The 21,929-nt window shown below is 35.5% G+C and overlaps 1 protein-coding gene across 2 annotated transcripts in view; it reads left to right on the forward strand.

Annotated features, from left to right (window-relative positions):
* Nucleotides 1-21,929, forward strand: part of LOC141453409 (uncharacterized) — a 602,514-nt gene that overhangs the window by 551,654 nt on the left and 28,931 nt on the right. For both annotated transcript variants that reach the window (XM_074126614.1, XM_074126612.1), the window contains 2 exons: nucleotides 17,123-17,323; nucleotides 19,029-19,372. In XM_074126614.1, the coding sequence (XP_073982715.1) occupies nucleotides 17,123-17,323; nucleotides 19,029-19,372 (545 nt within the window). The remainder of the gene's footprint in view (nucleotides 1-17,122; nucleotides 17,324-19,028; nucleotides 19,373-21,929) is intronic.

The raw sequence follows: 21,929 nt of genomic DNA on the forward strand, positions 1-21,929 counted from the left end.
AAGAATGGACCTGAATAGGTATAAATATATCTCCCTCTAGGCACTATATACGTCATAATGGGTGCGAGCACTCCTAAACTCTCTACTTTCTCATTCACGCTAACTTTTTAATATCTAATTTACTTCCTTCCTGTCCTAGTTTTTATCATTTCAAATGGTTTTTCTCATTTTCTTTTTGTTCTAAGACTCCTTTTTTTTTTGTTCTTAAAACTGTTTCACATTTCCTTGGAATTTCCACTTGTAGTGCAATTGCCTTTTATATTTCTTTTATGTCTACAGAAATCGCTCTGCTAAAGCTACTACAAATTCAGAAGTCTTGTTTTCGTACAGTACTTTTTAAGGGAATTCTCATTGTTACAGTGGAGTTTAGTAGACAGACATCAAAAAAGATAGTAGTCTGAATGGGTAGACTGGTGGTCTGATGGTAGTCTAAGCAAGCTCCTGTTGTAAACAAGCTCTTGTTGTTTACAAGCTCCTGTTGTTAACAAGCTCCTGTTGTTAACAAGTTCCTGTTGTAAAAAAAAGCTCCTGATTCAGCCTCCATTGTGTACTAGGATGGTTCGTATGTTCCATTCCACTAGATTCCATTCACCTGTTAAGTAAGAAATAATAAAAATGAATAAATAAACTGTGAAAAATGACTGTAAAGATGGGCGTGACTTGTCCAAATATATATATATAACCAGAAGTTAGGCGAATAAAGAGCGCCGAGGGAGGAAGTCCGGGAAATTGTTCACTAAATAGAAAATGCTCACTTATTAAGCCGAACACTTTTAACACTAAGTAGTTAAGTTCTAAATCGGTAAATTACGTCAGCGTGGAAAACTTTCACCTGTTAACTAGTTCCTATCTCGCTTTTATTGTCTTAGTATTAACCCCGGCCATTTTCACTTTTCTTTTTTTTGCTTTTTTTTTTATCACTCTTTTTGAACTTTAACAAAGTTCGTGCTTTAGGAATTGGGAGTTGCATGCTTCTAAAGTAAGTTCTTACAATTCAAAAGTGGTTAGTAGCCAATGTTTAATCCTTCTGTAATTATTTAAGACACAAAACAGTTTATTTGACTGGAAATGGTACTTTAGTGGAAACCTCCATTCCGAAAGTTCCCTTCACCAGAAACACTTTTCCATTCAGTATACTGGTACTTCCGGTGGAGGGACTATATATTCAGTTTCAGTTATTGTGATTTTTTTTTTCTTCAGTTTTCAGAATATTGTGTTCAAACTTACAAGATCTTTTTAAGAATCCAAATTTTCTGACTCTTACGTAAAAGGAAGTGAAAACACGTGTTCTCACACGTGCACACTCATACGACTCTCTCTATTACTTTATCCCTACCATTCTGATTTCCTTTAAATTCAGAATTATAGAAACAAATTTAATTTTTATTATACAAGATTTCGTAGCATCGTACATTCTACTAAGATAAACAGATTAAAGTAAAGACAACTTTCATCCTCATCAGAGCTGCCCTAAATTGAATTTTCTGTAAAAACGATTCAAATAAAAGTTCTGGATCCATTAAAATACTTTGGAAGAAATAAAATACGTTGTAAAATATAAAATATATAAAAAAAATGGTACTAAAAAATAGGCGCCACGGTAGCCGAGCGGTTAAGATACTAGACCCGCAATACTAATATGTATTGTGGTATAGTAGGTTCGATTCCCGCTCTTAGACTTTGGATTTTATTTAATGGTTAATAAAAGAAACTTAAAGTAAAGTATGTTTGCTAGTCGCCTCCGTCCACGACACCTAATTTTGCGGTTGGATGTAAAGCTTGTCTGAAAAAATAGGCATTATTTTACTAAAAAATATTTATAAATGACTTAATTTGTAGGCTAATTGGTTAATTGATTGAAGTAACAATTGATCAATCAATTGACTTTAATCAATCGAAGAAAATAATTGGAATAAATATAAGTTTCCAAAGAAAAGTATGGAAAATTAAAAGACGAAAATTAATGAAATAACTTCAACAAATTAGAAAAATTATTACCTACTCTTTGAATTAAATAAATAAAAGGATATAAAAAAGAAAAGCTAGACATGAAAATAATGCTCGTAAAAGCTCTTTCCACAAAGAGTTTTCCACTCGTACATAGCAACACCAGCAGTAAGATGGCAGTTTTTATATTTTTTTTTTAAGTAAAATGGCCAGAAGAGGAAACAATTAAGAAAGATAGAACTATGAGGAAAACCCTCGGGAAAGTTTTCCCCCACCATATCCTTCTCCCCCTCCCAAAAAAGAAAATTGTCAAGTTTATAAAGCTCAGTTTTTTTCCCCACTTTTTATTTTACTATTATTTTATAGCACATGTCCTGCAGATAAAGTCCATCTGAAGTCTCAAGAATCGAAAAGACGAATTCAGGGTGGACACCCTGTAGTTTCTCTATAGGAAGTCGTTGGAACAAATTTCCATCAAAAAAACGCACATAAAAAAAGATAAATTTATTAAATTTTGGTTTAATTAGTGGCAGTTCCGGTTGTAAAACCATTTTAAGATCCGGTGGTCACGTCGAAATAGGAGATAAAATTTTAGAATTTTTGTAACTTTTTCCCCAATTTTTTAGTTCTGCTATGTCAATATCCTTTGATGATGGATGAAAGTCCGAAACCAATCAGGCATATGTTACAATAAATATGCATGCTTCAACAGGTACAATCAAAAGATATTATCCAGATCTGCGGATCTAACCACAGTTGCAATACAAATATCTGAATTAGACTCCGGGGTTTTCGAACACGATTTCGAAAATTGACGTGATCATAATCCCCCTTTTAAGAAGTAAAAGAGAAACATTTATCAATAATTAGCTCAAACAGTTTGATTGGTCCATTTATAAATTGTTCTCGAGTCCATTAGTTCCGACATTTGTAATTTGATTAATGTAGAGGGGGAGAGAAACTAAGGGATTGAGGGCTCACGGAGGGTGCACAATGGGTAAACAAGCCAGGGATTGGACCCTAGGGTGGAAGAACAACATATTGTACTGAATTGTTTCTACTTGCCGGAAGTGGAGGAAGGTTACCCCCTACCACTAAGGTTAGTTATGTGTGGTCCATTAACTAGACGTACGTTCTGTACCCTTCAGCAAGCAAACAACAAGATATACTGTATTTAGGATAAAGAGTCTGGGTTGTGGGGGGCTTAAAAGTTATAGGGCCCGCACAGTGGAGTTCTTCCGAGATAAAGGTGCTCTGCTTCTGTGGGTTGGTTGAACAGTCTCTCTCTCTCTGCAGTCTTGGAGGACAATGGAAATCGCGTGGGACGATTCAGCCCGGGAAGGGGCCGCTGTTTTCAGCCTCCAGATGCCCTAGCTTATTCTTCTACACGTCATTGACTTGCAAGTTGTGCTTTTGAGTAAATCATTCGCCCGGGTCTTTATCGTGTCACCCCTGGCGAGGCCCAAAAAGCTCTGTTTACCCAAATGAGAGCCTGTTTACAAATGCACCCCTCTAACTCAAGCTTTTCATACACAATGTTGCCAATGTAAGAAACGAAAATATAAATCAAATACAAACCGTTTAGTTAGTTTATTTGAGTTTTCGCGAATAACGGGCCATGTTTTTCATTTTAAGGTAAAATATATTTTTAAAAAAAGTAAAATAAAAATTCGCTACCCATTGTCTTAAACGCATTCTCACGGAACTGTACAGGGCAGCCAACCGTATAGCGCTTTAATAGAATTTCGCTGAGAAAAAAACGGCCGTGTGTTGTACGTGACTACGAGTACGTTTACGTACAAACATATTTTTTGTATAAAATATTTTTATTTATGTATTTAGGATGAAATGAAGGAAACAAATCAGCGATCGAACACAATCTAATTTCCATTCTACCACAATCTAACGGGTTATATTTTTTATATAAAATATTTTTATTTATGTATTTAGGATGAAACAATGTGTCTTCATAATCGACGATCGAACACAATCTATGCCTATACAGTCTGTTGTCGATGTAGAAGCGATTTCATCATCCACTTGCATAATTTCAACCGGCCCCAGCTGCAGAAGTACTGGACACCGTCGTTGATCCGCTCGGCCGCATTCATTCTTTTACGTTCCCGACGACACAGCTTGACTCGGTCATATGGTGTTTTATTATTACCATTCGATTGTACTTGAGAAGCCCTTTTCCAACCGTATACCGATCTCTGTATTTGGTTTTGGCTTTACGACGCGTATGGGGCCGACATTATATATTTTTGATAATATTTTTTTATTCTAACATTCTCTGTAACTATTTTACACTAATGTTTTATATACAATCGATAGATTGTGACGACAGCTGACTTTTTAAAACTTAAACGAACATCGTAGCTCCTCCGAGTCAAAGGTTTATACTAATTGCAAATCTCGATACGCAGCAAAATGATCTCAAAATGGCGGCGCTTCCCCCTCCACCGCGCGCGAGATGCGTCACAGTCCTCGCTTATCGTGTTGAATTCTTTGATCCTTTAGCTATCCAGTGGGTCTAATTTAATTTTGGATGTAGACGATAGATTCGAAACTATAATGCCAAACTGTATCCCCCTATTTTTTGTTATCATTAGGTTTTTTTTGGATTGCCTCCATATGAAAGCAAATTTAAAGACGTATTCACGTCAAAAAAAATCCATAAAATTGGATTACAAAGTGAGTATTTTATGCAAAATAGTTTGTGCACAGTAATGAAGATGTTATAAAATGAAGCCCAAGAGATGAATTGGTGCTAAATTATATGTGGTATATATTTACACATATAACAGCATGTACCGCGGGTATTAACGTAAGCGAGATATAGCTTAGGTAGAATTTGCATTGCATATTTCATACCCGCAGAGTCTCTCTCTCTCTCTCTCTACATCGTATTTGGGGAGAGTTCTAGCAGATCAAGTCGGCGCTGGGGAAACTCGCTGAGACCCACCCGCCCCCCACATAATCACTCCAACACCTCTTAGAATCTCCCCCATCCCCCACCACCACCGGCGAGTTATTGAATAGTTCCGCTCCTAGGTGTGATGTTCTAAGATTTCTAGGAACGTGCGATCTTACTGTAACTAGGAAACTAGTTGTTAGAACTATGGAGGCTTTGTAATAGAGATGGGCTTAATGGGAGAACTACAATATTTTACTCACTACTTAGTGAGGCATACATTACGAGGGTATCAAATTTTCCATTTCAAGTTTTCATCTGAAGTCGGAAAAAGTTTTAAAAAAAAAAAGTGTGTATGTACAGTAAACGGAAAAATTTCAACTGCGGAAATTATGGTTAGGTCCGCAGTGCTGGATAACTTCCGCCAAAGAACACGTGTTTATTACATCACTCAACAGTTTGAAACTTCGTCCATCATCAGAGATCTAGATTAATCTAGTTTGTTGTAGAGATATTGACTTCATCTACCATTTTGCACTACACTTACTGACTCAATTCTTAGGGTCCTCATTGGGTTAGACCCACACACTAACAAAAACACGCGTTCAAACACACACACACACACACACAGAAATTTAAGAAACTATTTTTTTCCATATTCGAGGCACCACAAAAAAAATATTTTTGCTTCCGGTGAAAAATTGATATGAGTGCAGTACTTCCTCTTCCTGCACGTAAGAGGATGAAAAAATAAATTCTAGACTCGAGCGGGGATTACGTGAGAAAAAGTTTTACTACATTTTATTTATTTATTTATTTTTCACAAAGAATTTTCTGTCTTTATATATGAAAACATGAATTGTTGGAACAAAACAAGAGTGAACAATAGTTCATTTGTTGGCTTGCATGCACAAACATGTATGTATACATTTGTGAAAATAGAAAAAAAGGGAAAATGAAATAAAATCTTATTTTATAAAGAAAAAGATCGTTAGGCTAACCAGTATTCGAACTTTTTATTCAAGAGTTTTTCCCACAATTTTCCTCGATTGCGTAACAATAACTGGCTAGTTTTCTCGTTGAAAACTTTTTTTTTTTTTTCTTTGCGGCTGGCAAATTAACATCACATAGAAATTGATGATGGTATTTCAAACAAGAAAAAAATAAATGACATTATTTAAAATAATTTTATTGCAGTTCTTGTGTAAGGGGGGGGATTGTTGTTCTTGTGGAGGGGCAAAGGTGGTAGTCGTTCCTTCTTCAGTGTTATTTCAGTGAATCGACAGGTTCTACTAACAGGCAGTTATGTTTGTAAGAAGTATACTCGTATGTATTTTGTATCCAAACATTCCAAGTTTGAAAAACAAGTTTAAATAAGTGTATTAAAAAAAAAGTCGTGTGAGTCTTCATGACAGATTTTTTTTTAATGGATTTCAAGTATAATTAAAGTTTTAAGGCGATTCATTATGAAAGTTCTATTTCACGATGCTGTTGTTAACGGTTACGCTCCATCGTTATCGTTACAATGTATCTAAACTTTCAAAAAAAATTAGTTGTTTTGTTTTTTTTTAATTTTGTAAGTGCAGAGAGGGCTCTAGAAGTGCAATTGGCCTGTTGCTGGCTAAATATCCCAAATTAACTGTATACACACCTAGCTGTAGTGGCATGCTTGAACAATATAATCAATCAAGTAGCTAAGTGCACAATACTTGAAGTGAAGTTCCCTTGGCAATAGACAAGTGCAATTAAGAGAGGTTTTAGGGCTCTCCAAAGTAAAACTTGAAAGGTACAAAGTGGTCAAATAGTTGTTGAAGAAAAGGAAATTAATTTGATCTTCTGCCTGGTTTAAATTCAAGATGATCGCCAAGTTTTCCATCCTTTTTCATTTCTTCTTCTCTTTCCTTCATTAGAAGATTGAATTTCTCCAGACATGCTAGTTTTGAGCACATGAAATTGTTGAGCATGTCTCTGCATGTGTTTTAAACAAAACAGCTGTTAAACGAAAAATTGCAGGACCTAGCCTGCCTGTTAAGCCGCGTACCGTCCTTTCTCGGCGGTACCGTTTGACAGTGCTCCATCTCGCCTTTTTCTATTTCTCTCTCTCTCTCTCCTTATTCCAATCCTCGTAGTACGCGTTATTTTTCGTTAATCGTTTCCTTTGGTGTCGCCGCCAATATCTTATTTTTCTGTTTTTTTGTAGTTTTGTTTATTTCTCAGTTCCCATAGTTTCAACCTTCCCCTTCTCCATCCTCTCTTACCCGTGGGGTTTTTCTGTCTGCTGTAGTTCAGTACGCCGCTGACTCTGTGCAAATAAGTTTGTTCTCCTCAATTCCATACCGCTCCATAACGAGTCGACGTCCGGCTCTGCCCTGCATCAGATATAGTACGCGTCCGCTGGACCAACGCTTCAAGTACAACTTTTCGTACTTCCGCAACGCCTCATCATCGGCTGCTTCCGGCCCTACGTCACTCGAGTCTGCCTGCTGTTGTACTTCTTACTGCACCTCAACCTGCTAAGAGTCACTTCCGCTGATATCTAGCACTTCGCTTCATCCGCATCTAGTGCATTGATTGTACTATTACCTCTTCCTCATCCGCATCTAGTGCACTTGGTGCACTATTACCCTTCCCTCTTCCGCTTACCTCACTTCCAATTCTAATACGCCTCTTTGGGCTTGAACCCCAATATTTCTTACGCTTCTAGGAGCTCAGCTACACATTACACACACACATCTATACCACTTGTTTACCTAAGCTTCTTAATAGTTCCTATTCCCTTCTACCGCTTAATTAGAGATCCTTCACCGCCTGGCGGATGCTGTGTGCGCTCGCTTTCGGTGCGTTAAAGGTAAGTGTTTTCTTGACCATTTTCATTACTAAATATTTTCTTTGTATTTATTTATCCCCCCCCCGATCACGTATCGATTTAAATTACGTTTACACTCTCCCCTCTCCGCATCTGGATGTAAGCCTCACGCGCCTACACTGCCCTTCATGATAAATCTGATTCATTTTCTCAGACGACTTTATTTCTTTTTCTACGACTTTCTGTTACTACAAGTCATAAGGTTCTATTTTTTATTTATTTATTTTATTTTTTCAAGGTGTGCCAACATCTGAGGTTTAATGGCGTCCTAAGTGAGCTGTAAATAGCTCTTACAAAAAAAAAAAATCTAAAGGCCAAGCAGCTGGATTCGAACCTGTGATCTCCGTATTGGAATCCAGTATTCGCTAACCACTCGGCTAATCCAATCCTTGCTCATTAATAGTCCTTCAAACTTGAATAACTTGATCCATTTTAATATTCAACAATAATTACAATTTATGAAACAGATTAATGTAAAATATAACTTGGTTATCTAATTTTTAAACTTGGTATTAAGGCGAAAAGTAAATTTCTGTCGTGAATACGCACATTCCGCCGTGCTCGTAACCATCAGTATTACCTACCTCCTGTACCGTAAGGAAGTCATTTGAGCTTTCCACAACGAACGTTTCCATCTGCGTATGAAACCACTTTATTACTTTAGTCGTATTAAATTTACTGAGCGTCGGTAAGTTAGTAAATTTATTGAATAAAAGAATTATGTACTTCTTAATATATTAGATTATAAAACGGAATTACAGAATGTAATACATTTAATGCTAAAGCAATAAATAAATTCAAATATAAAGCTGTAAAGTTAAGTAGGTCAGCAATGCTTCGTTAGAGTAGTTCTGCTAACGCTCACTGGGAGCGCGTTTAATATCAGGTGTAACCTACCAAAGCTTTTAGTACACGACAGGAAGTCTAGAATTATAACCTTGAGTCTTTTTTTTTTGTATTGAATGTGTGTAGGTGTGGTGGTATGTTGGTCCTACGTATGTGATTATCAGTGCATGCGTACTGATAACACAACGGTACTAAAACCCCTACTTGCAACTACCATTTTGTTGAAAAACCTTACAATGAGCTAGAATGTCCTTTATACTACTACTATTCTACTTTATTCATCTGCCATGCATAAATTCCAGCCAGTCCTTAACTTTCCTACTAACTCTAACACCTGAAGCGCCACGTTTTCTACTCTCTCAAGTATGGGTAAAGTCTTGCTGTAATTTTTCCTATCGCGTAATGGTGGCTCTTAATAACTTTTATTGGAGATTTCACTGGAAGTTGTCTCTTTCTTCTGGGTCCCTTTTTTAGTTCTTCAATCTCAGTTAGCAATTCTTTGATTCCTCAACACTGAAAGTCTTTTAATCCTTTGGTCTTTTTTTTTTTTTTAAATTTGTATGAAAACGTTACAAGTCTTTTATTCTGTATTCTCTCTTAAAGATTTTCAGAACATCGTACTTTTTCTTGATCTGGAATAAAAAGTAAATGGATTAGCCGATAGTGCGATCCTGCATCCAGAGATTTCATTCAGAGTGTTGTGACGAACTGGTGGCAGTTGAAGCTGACTCAGAGAGGCTGTTAACAGAAAATCCAACCATGAAGTGATAAACATCGATCATTTTGCTGAAAAACACTCCAGACGTTGATATGAGAAGTAATTTCTAACTAAACTTACCGAATACTGCCCCCCCCCAAAAAAAATTAATTTACTTTGAAAAATGATCAAAGAAAAACTTAAAAAAAATCTGTGTAGATAGTATGTGTGCGTACGTAGTTCCCAAGTAAGTGAACAATCGGTTGGAATAGGTGGAATTAAAGTCACTTCCTTAATTGTCTCTCCAGTGTGGTTCTAAAACTACTTCCGGCAATATTTATGGTTATAAAAGGTCCGAACAAACATTTCCGATTTAGCAGATTAACAGTTTACCGGAAGTACATCTGTACAGTACCAAAAAAAAAAAAAACCATTTCCTGCAAAAAAGTCTACGGCCATTTTTAAAGGATTTTTAGTTTAAACAAGGAGATAAACTTATGTTAGACTAAGGTTTTTGCTGGGAATATTGATTTAGAAAGGGGAGCTGTTACGTCATGAATTAGGTACTTCAATGTATTAAAGTGAAAATGTAATTTATAAATTCCATTTTTCAAGAATATTGCGATGAGAGAAAGGGATATACGCTTCTTCAATCTCGAGATTTTATCATTTACAATTCCTTTGGTAGTTCGAAATTCATCCTAATACTTCGCTTCCATCTTCAATCATTTTTTTTTTCTCCTTTTTTAATATTCGCACACTTATACAGTGATTGTCCTAAACATATACAACATTATTTGACTTTATAATTTCCCCGCCCACAGCTAGGCTGCGCCACCAGCCCTCAACTTCTTTTTTTTTTTTAATAATCTCTTTTTTCATCTCCCGCACAAAATGTTTATCATATTCACACTCACCACATGTACATCGCCATTCCTCGGTTATCATACGCTTCAGAAGACAAGACTTGAGAGACAAGATAAAGTTATCTAAATAATAACTAAACTTAGCTCTTTCTCCCATACGACCGGCCGTTTCCATCAAATTTACATAACCCATATTACTTCACACAACTTTAATATTAATACTGCTGAATTGCATCATCGTTAATAATTTAAAAAATAAAACTTTGCGATGATGATTTTTTTTTACTTTCAGTTCCATTATCTCTATCGTTGTTAGGAATACTATGGAATTTTGTTTATTTAAAGACAACATTGATGTCTAAAATTAGAACTATTTGGGATCAATAGACAATGCATTATTTAAGGTCAAAATTTACATGTTCTTTATTGATTTCTTTTTGTTTTTGCTCAGAATCCGCAGCATCATCTGAGTGCTCAGCTATTACCGTAGATTGGGTTGCAATCAATTATGCATTGATTACGGATTTTGCTCCTTAAAGACAAAGCATAAGTTTGATTTAGATTTTTTTTAGTTAAATTTTCTTTAAATGGTTGTCATTTAAATACTACTCGTATTTATGTTTTGTTGATTGTATATTGTTATTAAGTAATCAAATTGTCATTGAGTTTATTCGAATGTCACCCCTTCTATACAGACATTCTCTGTTTTATCTTTTTTAATTAATCTTTCAATAAATGTCATAATCTCTTACAATTTGATGTTTTCCTAATTAAATGCAGTTTATCTTTTAAATGTTGTTTTGTCATTACGAATTTTAGCGCATCAACAGCTGTGGTTATTAGCGCTCGGAGCTTTTTTCAGTGCACTGCCGGCCTCCGGACAGTGTTCTCTCGTTACAGACAACACTGTCCATCACCGGACAGTGAGCTGTAAGAAGCTCCTAGGAAGAGAAAATCTAAGGGTTAGCAGCTGGATTCGAACCCGGGACCTCCGCGTGGGAATCGAGTACGCTAACCACATAGCTAATCCCTACCCTTATATTATTATTATTAACTCAGTTTTCTGAGTGTTTTTTTTTATATTTTCTCAAAAATTTCGGCTTCAATTTTTTATAAACTTCGTATTTATTTTATAAGTATTTACTTCGTGTTTATATTAAGCAGATAAATAACTTTTAATAAATAAACTTTTTATTTACAAATGAAGATTTTTCTTTTTGTTTTTGATGTTTTTTTTGTCAGGACAAGACAAAAACTGTTTCGTTTTACTTTGCCAAAGTTTCGATTGTTAAATGTTTTCACTCCGCATTGTAAATCATTCAAGTTTATTGAATAAACAATCGAAATGTCACAAAAAATTCGATTTAAAGTGCTACTAGGTGAAGGGAAGTGGTAGGCTTGCTTTAAAAATATCATTTCTGCGTAAGATTCTATAGATTCAAATAGGTTTCGAACATTTGGAGCTTCAAAAAAACTGTCAAGATTCGAATTATCGTAATAGAAAGAATTGTTGTGAATCACCATGATTGCTCCCAAAATCGCGGTGCGCATGTCCTACCCCTGGGGCATACCAGTACACATTCCAGTACTTCTTTCATTTCCGGTCTGATAACATTTCCTGCTTCCGGACACTCAAAGTTATTTACAAAGTTCTTCATCCATCGAATTCATCATCTTCATGTCCCCTGTGGACAAGCTGTATATAGGCTGCACAGCCTTGCTATTATTGAAAGGGTGACCAAAGCACCAAAGTAAAGGCAAAAAAAAAGAAAGCCAATCAGATCTTAGCTTTGGTTTGGACCAATCATAAATACCCAATACCCTACGCTGTACTGATCGGGATCCACGCACATTAAACTCTTCATCTTAAAACAATCAGTTGGCCGTGGCTATGCGATGATCGAGTGACTTAATCACACTTTTAATTGCTCTAACAGCTGATGGAACACCACTTCCCCCAGTCAGATAATGGCCTCCTCTGATTGAAACTGCCCCTCCTATTAATTTTTCAATTTTCCCCCAACTTGATCACTTCCTCTGCTTTCTTTTTCTTTTGTAACCTCCACAGGAAGTTCTCCCAATGGGAGGCATCTCCCACCACGCTTTCAAGACTGCAATTTTTTTTTGAACTGACTGCAGATCTACTAATATTACTATTTGTATAGTTCAGAATGTATAAATATATATTTGTAACCTTCCAGTTTTTAATCAAGAAGGTTAATGTAATATTTACGTACATTAATATGAAGTAATTGTTATTTTGCTATGTATCGTAAACTGAAAACTGTTAACACTTTTTTTGAGGCTACATAAATACAATCGTAAATGTGCAAGTCGGAAGTCCGATGCTATCCAAGGCTACCTTGTACCCCACCATAGCTTCAGTTTGTGAACGTGTGTTCAAGTTGTAAAGTGTTGCCCTTCTTCTCTTCCCCGTTCCTTAGTCACAGGAAGTATCTTTAAAAGAAAACCTCCGAAGTTTCACAGGAACTGTCCATGTTTTTGTTGCAAAAATAAAAAATAAAAATCGCCGATAGGAAGTTCTATTCAATATTTCGTTTCACAGGAACCAACGGAAAGTAAGCGAACCTCCTACCGGAAGTACAACTTTACTCTATTCGAGGAAGATAGAAACCGGCTACCAGAAGTTGTGTTTTAAAACTTAATTTTAAATGAGTCAAAAAAAAAATTTACAAAAAATTAAAAATCCTTCAGCCTAATAAAAATAATCAACTTCAAGTTATTATTTATTTGTTTAAACATATGTTTTTACAAGTAGAGTAAGATCAGTCAAAATCTTATACAAAATGAAAATAGCACGGAGACAAAGTAAGAATGTAAAATAAATATCAATTTTGATTACAAAATAAGAACAAAATACAATACTTTACATAATTATAAAATAAGATAAACAAACAAAAGGCATTATGTTGGAAACAATAACAAATAGAACAGAAAATTCTGGATAATAGAAGGTAAAACAAATTTATAAAAATAAACAAAAAGGAATGAACTTAGGGTGAATCAAATAAAACAGATAACGGGAAATAATTAATTTATAAGATCCCTTAGGGCAAGGGTCGGCAATCTATTTTAAGTACGAGAGCCATTTTTCCTTAAATAATTTTAATAAATCTTACCAAGAGCCGCAAGGATGATAGAGTAAACAAACTCTGTAGATCATTTGTATTCGCTAATTGTTATTTTATGATATTCAATAACATTTAAATGTTTTATATATTTATTTTCACATATTGCAAAGTAAACAAACGAATAAATAATAACTAAACCTGTGTTTGAATGAAAATGGCGGCAGTCCTATATATTACGTACTGTATTTTAATATAATTCTATTCAATTTCAAACCTATCACATTTGAAATTCTTTTTGAAAAAATATCTTTACTTTGATAAATGAAATTTTCATTTGTTTCAATAAAATTGAAATATACAATTTATTTCGGAGCAGGCTGAAGAGCCACCAAAATTTGGATAAAAGAGCCGCGGATTGCCGACCCCTGCCTTAGGAACATATGGCCTGTAGAAAATATTTATAAATATTATTAATTTTTTGAATGTGATGGAGATCGCTTTGTAGAGAGCTGAGGGGTCATTGGGCGCATTCAGCAGACAAGAGCGCTACCAGATCGCTCCCAAAGGGAGCGCTTTATTTCTCTGAACGCTCTGCTACTAATATAACTTAAACATAACCTTTTTTTTTAATTAATATTGGCGAGGAATCGGTCAAATAAAAAACAACTCGTCTTTTAAATTAAAAGGTGCTAGGCCATTTCAAAATCTGGTATTTATTAATCATATTTCAATTTTTTTAACTTGTTATCAAAGAGAAAGAAGAGCACGCGATAGGTCATTTTTTTTGTATTTTTTCATCCCCTTTCTACTAAAAATATTGTCAAGGCAGTAAAGCTAGTATTTTTCTTAATATCGGGAAATAAGTCGTTTTCCGAGTGATTTTTTTTAAGAAAAATCAAATGTTAAGAGCTTTAGATGTTCTCAAGCATACACGGAATGACTAAAAAATAATTTTACATCTGTTACAAACAAGAAGGTTTAATAATTATTTGGTAATTTTGGGAGAGTTGCGTTTAATTACCAAAAAAATTGGAAAAATTTCAAAATTGTTTTTATAAAGTACACGTACTTTGCTAGTAGCGATCACCGCTCCGTCGAAGGAGCATAGAAAATTTCCGCTCCATAAGATGGCGTCCGCTGTCACAACATGTTGTGAGAGCGATGCTAAAAGTGCGCCATTCAGCGGATAGTTCCGTAGCGCTCTTGTCTGCTGAATGCGCCCATTCATAATCGTATAAATAAATAGATCTTCAATGATTTAAGGGCTGGGCAAGTAAATAAAATATGAATAAAAATAATCTATCAGCTGGTCTTAACGCTTAACCTAAATAATTTGCACTAAAACAACAGAATTTTTAATACAAAATCAGTTGAAGATCCATTGTTCATTTTGGTCCAAACGGTAGATAGATTGTTGCCAGTTTCAGAGATAATATTTTTAAATTGTATTAATGCCAAGCGTTCGACCTTAGGAAATCGAAAGACCGGTCCACATTTACCCTCGTTCCGCTCACAATACTAGAGAAAAAAGGTAATTAGTTCCTAAATAAGATAACAGATAGCGCACAATAAAAACTTTAAAAAATCCCTTAGCGCTCCCAAAAAGAGTGTTGGGTTCTAGTATAAAAGGGTCTAACCATCCCATAATAATTGTGGGACAGATCCCCTGGGTAAATATTTCTACTTTATTTGCTGTACGGTACGTGCTGGTTAAATTTTATGCTCAGAGTATATATATTTTTGTAGTAACAGTCGTAGCCATTTATAATGTAGGCTTTGTTAAGGAAAAGTTAAAAGTGAAAAGTTAATCTGTTTTTTTTTGTTTTTCAGCAGTGAGCTGGAAAAGTTTTCGATATTTTACTGTAACAAACATACAGACAAACTGGTTATCTCACAATAAGAGAAAAGAACCAAAATTAGCCAGGTTTTCCAGCAGTTACAAACTGTAATTAACTAAAAAAACCCACGAACTGAAACCACATCAACCTAAACAAGATGTTAACTTTTTTTTTTTTTTTACTACAGGAATTTTCCTTTTTCTCTTTTTAGTTCGTTTTCCAGGTTAACTGCTTTTCATTCATCATAAGTATCCCCAAATTACTCTCCAGAGTGTGTTTGACCTGAATACCTTAATAGATGAAGGTACTATTCTGGCCGGTAGGTAGGTGGGGGAGATTTAGTTGGCGGTGGGTTTTCCCACCTGCGCAGAAGAGAATTTTTAAACAAACTTAACTTCAATTGTCTGCTCAGGTTAAGTTTAAATATTAAAAAATGAGGAACAAAACTCGACTAAATTTTCTTCGATGCACCATTGTTGGAACAGAAATCGTTTTCCATTTTTGGATGGCAAATTTTTGACTATAAAAAATTTATTACTGCCTATCATTTTAGTTGTCAAGGACGGAGGCGACTAGCAAACATACTTTACTATAAAATTACTCATATTAGCTATTAAATAAAAATGCAAGGCCTAGAGTCCGGGAATCGAACTCAGTACAAAACAAATACATCTAAGACTCTAACCGCTCGACCATCGTGGATAATGGATTAAGCCAGGAGTTTCCCAACCTGGTGGTACGCGAGTTGCTGGTTGGCGGTACACGAAAAATAATCAATAATGGCAGTCTTAAAAAATTAATTCATAAAAATATCATAGAAACGTTTTTTCCCCAATAATACATAAAAATTATTTTAATTAATAATATTACAACACTAAAATTGTTAATATGTACAATAATAAAATTAGTCTATCTCAAGATATACGAGAAAATATTTAATTAGCACATTGAACAGGATTAAAATGGGAGTATTTTCCCAAAACCCAAAAACACAAATGATAAATGGCTTTCAAAACCCTTTCTATAAAGAAAATTTAGGAAAAGCTACATCATTATCAATAAAAAGATAAAGAAAATTCGATAGAATTATCATGTGACAGAACTTAAATGATATCGTAACTAGGTAAAGATCTTCTGCTTAAAGAGACTGGATTGTAATGGGTAAGCTCTATCCAAGCAACAACTAAATTTAATTGGTACTTACAGGTAGTTGAATGCTTAAAAGAAATTAATTTAGAAGATTTTGGGCACAAATATAATAATCCTAAAGAAGAACTTTGTAAATTAATTAATAATTTAGAAGAGAAAAATATGTACGCAATTTTTACAAAGTTAACATGCACTTGAACTCCTTTGTAACAGTTACATTGTATCTTTATACAAATAAAGATATAATAACACACTCGGAATAACAAATTTCACGAAATACCATCATTTTTAGGAAGTGGTACAATTTATAGCATGATGTACTACCAAGTGGTACGCGAGCCAAAAAAGGTTGGGTAAACGCTGGATTAAGCTAAGTTTTAGGTTATAATCAAAATTCGGAGATCAATTAGAACGTTGTGATACAACCAGCTGTCTATAAGTTCTAGAGTGGGAGAAATTGGCGGGAATACTATTTCTCGTCATCCCCGCGATTTTTGGGGCAGTAAATTTGTGGTAAACATGAACATTAGCAGTTCAGTGCGCCACTACAAGAGTTCAGCACCACTTTGCACGACACTTGATCATCGCTTTATCTAATATTCATAATTAAATTTACAATCATTGTTAATCAGTTGGTTTTATCTAGTTAGCTGGTATTTTGTATTCAAAAATTTCAATATAGCCTAGTATTTATGACTTTACAGGCTTTATTCATTACTTTTGTAGCTCCATCTTCTCATTCATTCCCACTCGCTGCAAAGTTGATAAAAGTTGTAAAACCACATTTTTTTGTTGCGCCCCCTCCATTACTTATTTCGTATAACTTAAATTTACATCTTTTTTTTTTGTTATTTTTGTAATTATGGTGTGTTGTTAAAAAAATAAAAATGAAATATTTGTATTACAGTTGACTTTTGATACGTTCACCGTCGGCAAGTTTGTATCGTTCACAACGGACGGCTGTCCAGATGGACACATGGCCATCCAGGAGTCTGAGAGACCGCTGACGGGCGGCCAGTGGTGCGGCAGTGCCTGGGGCTACACTGTCTACTACAGCGAGACCAAGTCTTTAAATCTTACTTTACAGCTTGACAGGCTGTCAGAACAGGTCTGCTTTAGTTTGTTTATATAATTATTTTTTTTAATTTTTTTGGGGGTGTTGTGTCAGTTTTTTTCCTGGGTCGTTGAAAAAATAAAGTTTTCTAAATTGCAGAATTTCCATTACACCATCCTCTCGGAGGTGACATTAATCTGCAGACGGTGAAGGGTTGGCCAATGATCGCATCCGCGGTTACACTATCAACTTACTTTAACTTCGGCCGGCCGATCTTTATGATAATTGCTCTTTTAATACCTATTTGACTACAACGAAATACCTTTCATCATCAGTCTATTCAGTGTGTGGACGGGTTAGATTAGATTCCTGTAGGGCGGCCTTAAAGGCTTACCCTGCTGCGATGGATTTATTGTGGTTCCCACCACTCCAGGACCCGTCCATTTAATCAGACTCTTAATTCTGGAGAGCGACTCCTAGGTAAAGCTCCTCAGGCCTTGGTTTTTCCACCCTCGAGGAGTGACATCCTTAGCCAGACAAGTCTCTAGTGAGAAAGGGTTTAAACACAATGATAGTTCTGGATACCCTGAAACCATCTGATGATCCAATTGTTCTGGAAATACACTCTTGCCTCTCGATTCACAGAAGGTCTTAAAGTATTTTCAGTACTATGTAAGAACAGCAGAAAAAATGAACATTAAAAATAAGTTTTTTCCTTTTATCCTGTGGGTTAAAAAGCGCCAGCTCACCACTTAGATTCTGCTGGAAAAACTTTTCCATTGCTTTTCTCAGAGCTGTGTGCGGAGTTAAAAAATATATACACATTTTCACTAACCAATTATTTCTGTTTTTTTTCTTTTCTTTAATAAAATAAAAAAAGTTTATAAAAGAAAAAGAAAACCCCTTTCGGAGAGTTTGTTCCTTTAAGCAGCTTTTCTTCTGTGCAGTTGTACATTACTTAAGAAAAACGTGGAGAAAAATTCAAGAAAATCTTACTTTGAGTTTAATTTTTATTTACGTTCTCTAAAGCGAAAAATATATGCTTGGTCAGTTTTATATTTACTTTAATTAAAGATGTATGCTGGTTTATTAAGGCACTTTGTGGAATTGTATTTAAATAGCTTCAAAGGATGATTTTAGGTGTTTTAGGATGTATAGATTTAGGATCATTATTGATGCAGGGCAAGATCTTTTCGCTCAACAGCACTCCTTTCAAATTGCGATTCTGGAAGTGGTATATTCTCCAGCAACACCTGGTATTTGCCCAGACATATTAATCTTCTTTGAATGATAGCACAGCAATTCGTAAGTGATGTCCTGGTGCCAGCACTATCAGGACGACAGGTGTACCTATATCGTCGTTAAGGGGTTGATTTCTGTTGCATTGCCACCCTAACACGGCGCAGCTGTTCATTGCTGATCTGATCCCTGCAGCATTTACCAACTAACATAGCCAAACATGTCTCACTAGAAGCACAACATGATTTCCACAGAGCGTAGACTGTCATTTGTGTCGAAAATTATCCGTTCGGGCAGACCTCGTAGCAAGAGCATCCTCTCCAGATACAGACTTGTCAGGAAAGCCTCTTCGGCCAAGGACTTCTTGTTAAGGAGAAGATGACGGAAGTAGATCTTCAGATACTTCCTTAGACCCTCCCACACAACTTAATGAGATTTGGATAGAACTTAGTTCTTAGCCTCACTTTTATTGAACATCTTTAATCTATCATAATTTAATTTTCCTGCTTATCTTTTCCAGGGTATAGGTTACAACTTTGATTTTAAGCTAGCCTACAAGTTCCTGAAGCGAGGCGAAGCACATCTCCGCTACGGGAACAACACGGTCTCCAGTTGGCGAGGAGATCTGGTGCCCGGCAGCTACTGTGATAGAATCCTAGAACGTTGCGATTCCAGGCCTTGCCGTATACAATCGCCCAACTATCCAGGCGTCTACCCGAGGAACATCACCTGCTATTATCGTATAGAACATCGTATGGTGCCGCGCGGGAAGCACGCCCTGCTGGCTGTTAGACAACGTAACAGCCACAAAGTACATATTAAGGATCAGATCGTCAAGTATGATCGCAGTCAACGAGTACTCAGGTGGGTTATTTCTTTTCTAGTTTTTTCTCTCACCACCGCACAACTTCCGTCCTGAGGAAGGCAATAACCTTTCCGGTATCCAAGTTATTAACTTCCTCTTACTAAATTAGGTAGGAGGAAGTATTGTGACCACGTCAAAATTTCATTTTAGCGTTTTGACCGGAAAATCCGTTTTGAGGGCAGCTAAAAAATGATTGGTGTAGTAGTTATGAGCGTGGATTTGTAAGTGGGAGATTATCAGTTCGAATCCCTAATGTAGCTACTTTTAATTTGTTAGAAAAAGTTATTAGTAAAATATGAGCTCCGACTCTGTTGGTTGGACGTTATGCTCCATCTGGAATGTTCGATCATTTACGTTGGAATGTGCAGGAATCAGATAAACAATTTTATAAAGAATGTTCAGCATTATTTTGTTACAATGCAATTTATTTATTTTTTTATATATTTATTTCTTACAAAAAATAAAAGATTTGAGACCATTGCGCGAATTGGAAGTGGAGTGTGAAGGTTATTCTGGTGACAGAAGAACAAGAGAACGTCTAGGTGGCGTAGGGGAAAACAAATTGGAAAAAAGGCAATGAAGAAGACAAATAACAGACCAGTATGAATGAGCGAATCTAGCAAAAAAAAGCGACCAGGACTGTCGAGTCGAAGGAAGAAAGATCGAAAAAGAGGAAGGAAGAAAGATCGAAAAAGAGGAAGGAAGAGAGATCGAAAAAGAGGAAGGAAGAGAGACAAGAGGAAAAAAAACCGAGTGAACAATCACATCAGCGACCTCTCCCCCCGGCCAAACAGTATTATTGGGAAAAATATTTATAAATGAACCTCAAGAATATTGGCGTCAGCCAGTCTAAATCTAAGACAATAAAAGTTTTTATCAAACTAACGGCCGGGGCCACAGGAAAAAAATAAAAATAAAATAGAGTTTCATTAAAATAAACTACTTTTATTAACTAAGATTGTGGATAGTGGTGAGGTTTTCTATTTTAGACCCAGCCATTAGGCAAACAATGGAAACATTAACAGGAGTCAATACACAACCCTGGAATACCTAGAAATGAATAATTTAAAAATTGTTTACTGTAGACGTAAAAAAGGAAAAAGTTCCTGAGAATTGATATTTTTTCCAATACAATTTGAAATATGAGAGAAATTACTTGTGCTATTGGCACACAATTTATTACAACTAGTTTTTGCAAAGTAGTTGCTTGGTTAGTCTAACAGAGTGAGCGGAGGTCGTGTTTGGTATCGTTGCAATTAAACACGAGAGCTTGTTTTGTCTTCTAGTTGAACACGCGACCCAAAATTACTAATTGCTTTCATTATTTTCTTAATCTGTCCGTATATTAAATGTAATTATTATTTTTGCTTGATTTTTAGCATCAAAACGTTTTATTAATGCTATTTATTTTTGTTACGTTTCTCTTAATAGTTAATTCTTAGTGAATATATAGTTTTCGTGACCGCAAATTGTTAAACTTATGATGGAAGATTTGCGAGGAATCGGTCAAATAAAACAACTCGTCTTTTTGCCAACGGTTGTCGAAACGCATAGCCATGTAAGTTTCAATAATTATAAAGAATTTATTGTATTTTACTGTTTATTTTTGTATTACTGATTTTTACTGTTTTTTCTATGTTACTGACTCTGTAAATTGTATTTGTTTTGTATTTGTAATATCCAGGCCCTGAAGAGGACAATATATTTGTCGAAACGTTGGCAAAAAGACGAGTTGTTTTATTTGACCGATTCCTCGCAAATCTTCCATCCTAAGTTTAAAATTCTTAGTAAATTTTTAGATTTCAATAAAATGCAGAACATGCAGAATTAGATTACGACCAGAGTTAACTCTACAATATCGACGTTGTCAAACCAATATCTGCTATGTGCTAAAAAGTATAACTTTCGAGGTATTGTACGAAAAACGTTCTCCTGTAAAATTTTAAATGTAACCGATTTTTTGGAAACCAATTTAAATTAATGTTATGTGTGTTATACGTTATTTTATTTGATTTTTTAGTAATTCCATACTACTCTCTCGACTTGCTCTAATCCTCTTGTACTATCTCTCGCCTCCTCTGACATCCCTAATACTCTTTCTCGCCGACTGAATCGCCAGTGGCCCCGAGACTTCCTTACGGTCTGAAGAACTAAATCTCTCTACTCTCCTCCTCACATTCTCCTCCTCACATTTCCCTCTCTCCTGCAGAGTGCTACCGCTGGGTAGCTTCTCTTCTCCTGCTCTCCTCCCGCACCAGTTCATCTCATTCACCTCCTATTTACTTATTGTATACTGTATACAGATTGTAAATAACTAAATAACTTTTTTTTTTGCGTTTATTGTGCTACAATCAGCGCGTTAGCGCTATAAGTAACAATAATAACAGTGAACAGTAGAAAAGTAAATGAGTGGAGAAGTTACCCAATGGTAACACTCCAAAACATTTTATGGTTAGTCACTCACTTCACTAGAGAGGAGATCACGAGGCCAGACTGACTCTTAAGACGTCTTGTCCGGGTTATCAGGAAGAGTTCTAGAAGAAAGATTTTTGAGCT

Source organism: Rhodnius prolixus, unplaced genomic scaffold, assembly GCF_049639745.1.
Source record: "Rhodnius prolixus isolate KJV_2025 unplaced genomic scaffold, Rpr scaffold_3, whole genome shotgun sequence".
Classification (NCBI taxonomy): domain Eukaryota; kingdom Metazoa; phylum Arthropoda; class Insecta; order Hemiptera; family Reduviidae; genus Rhodnius; species Rhodnius prolixus.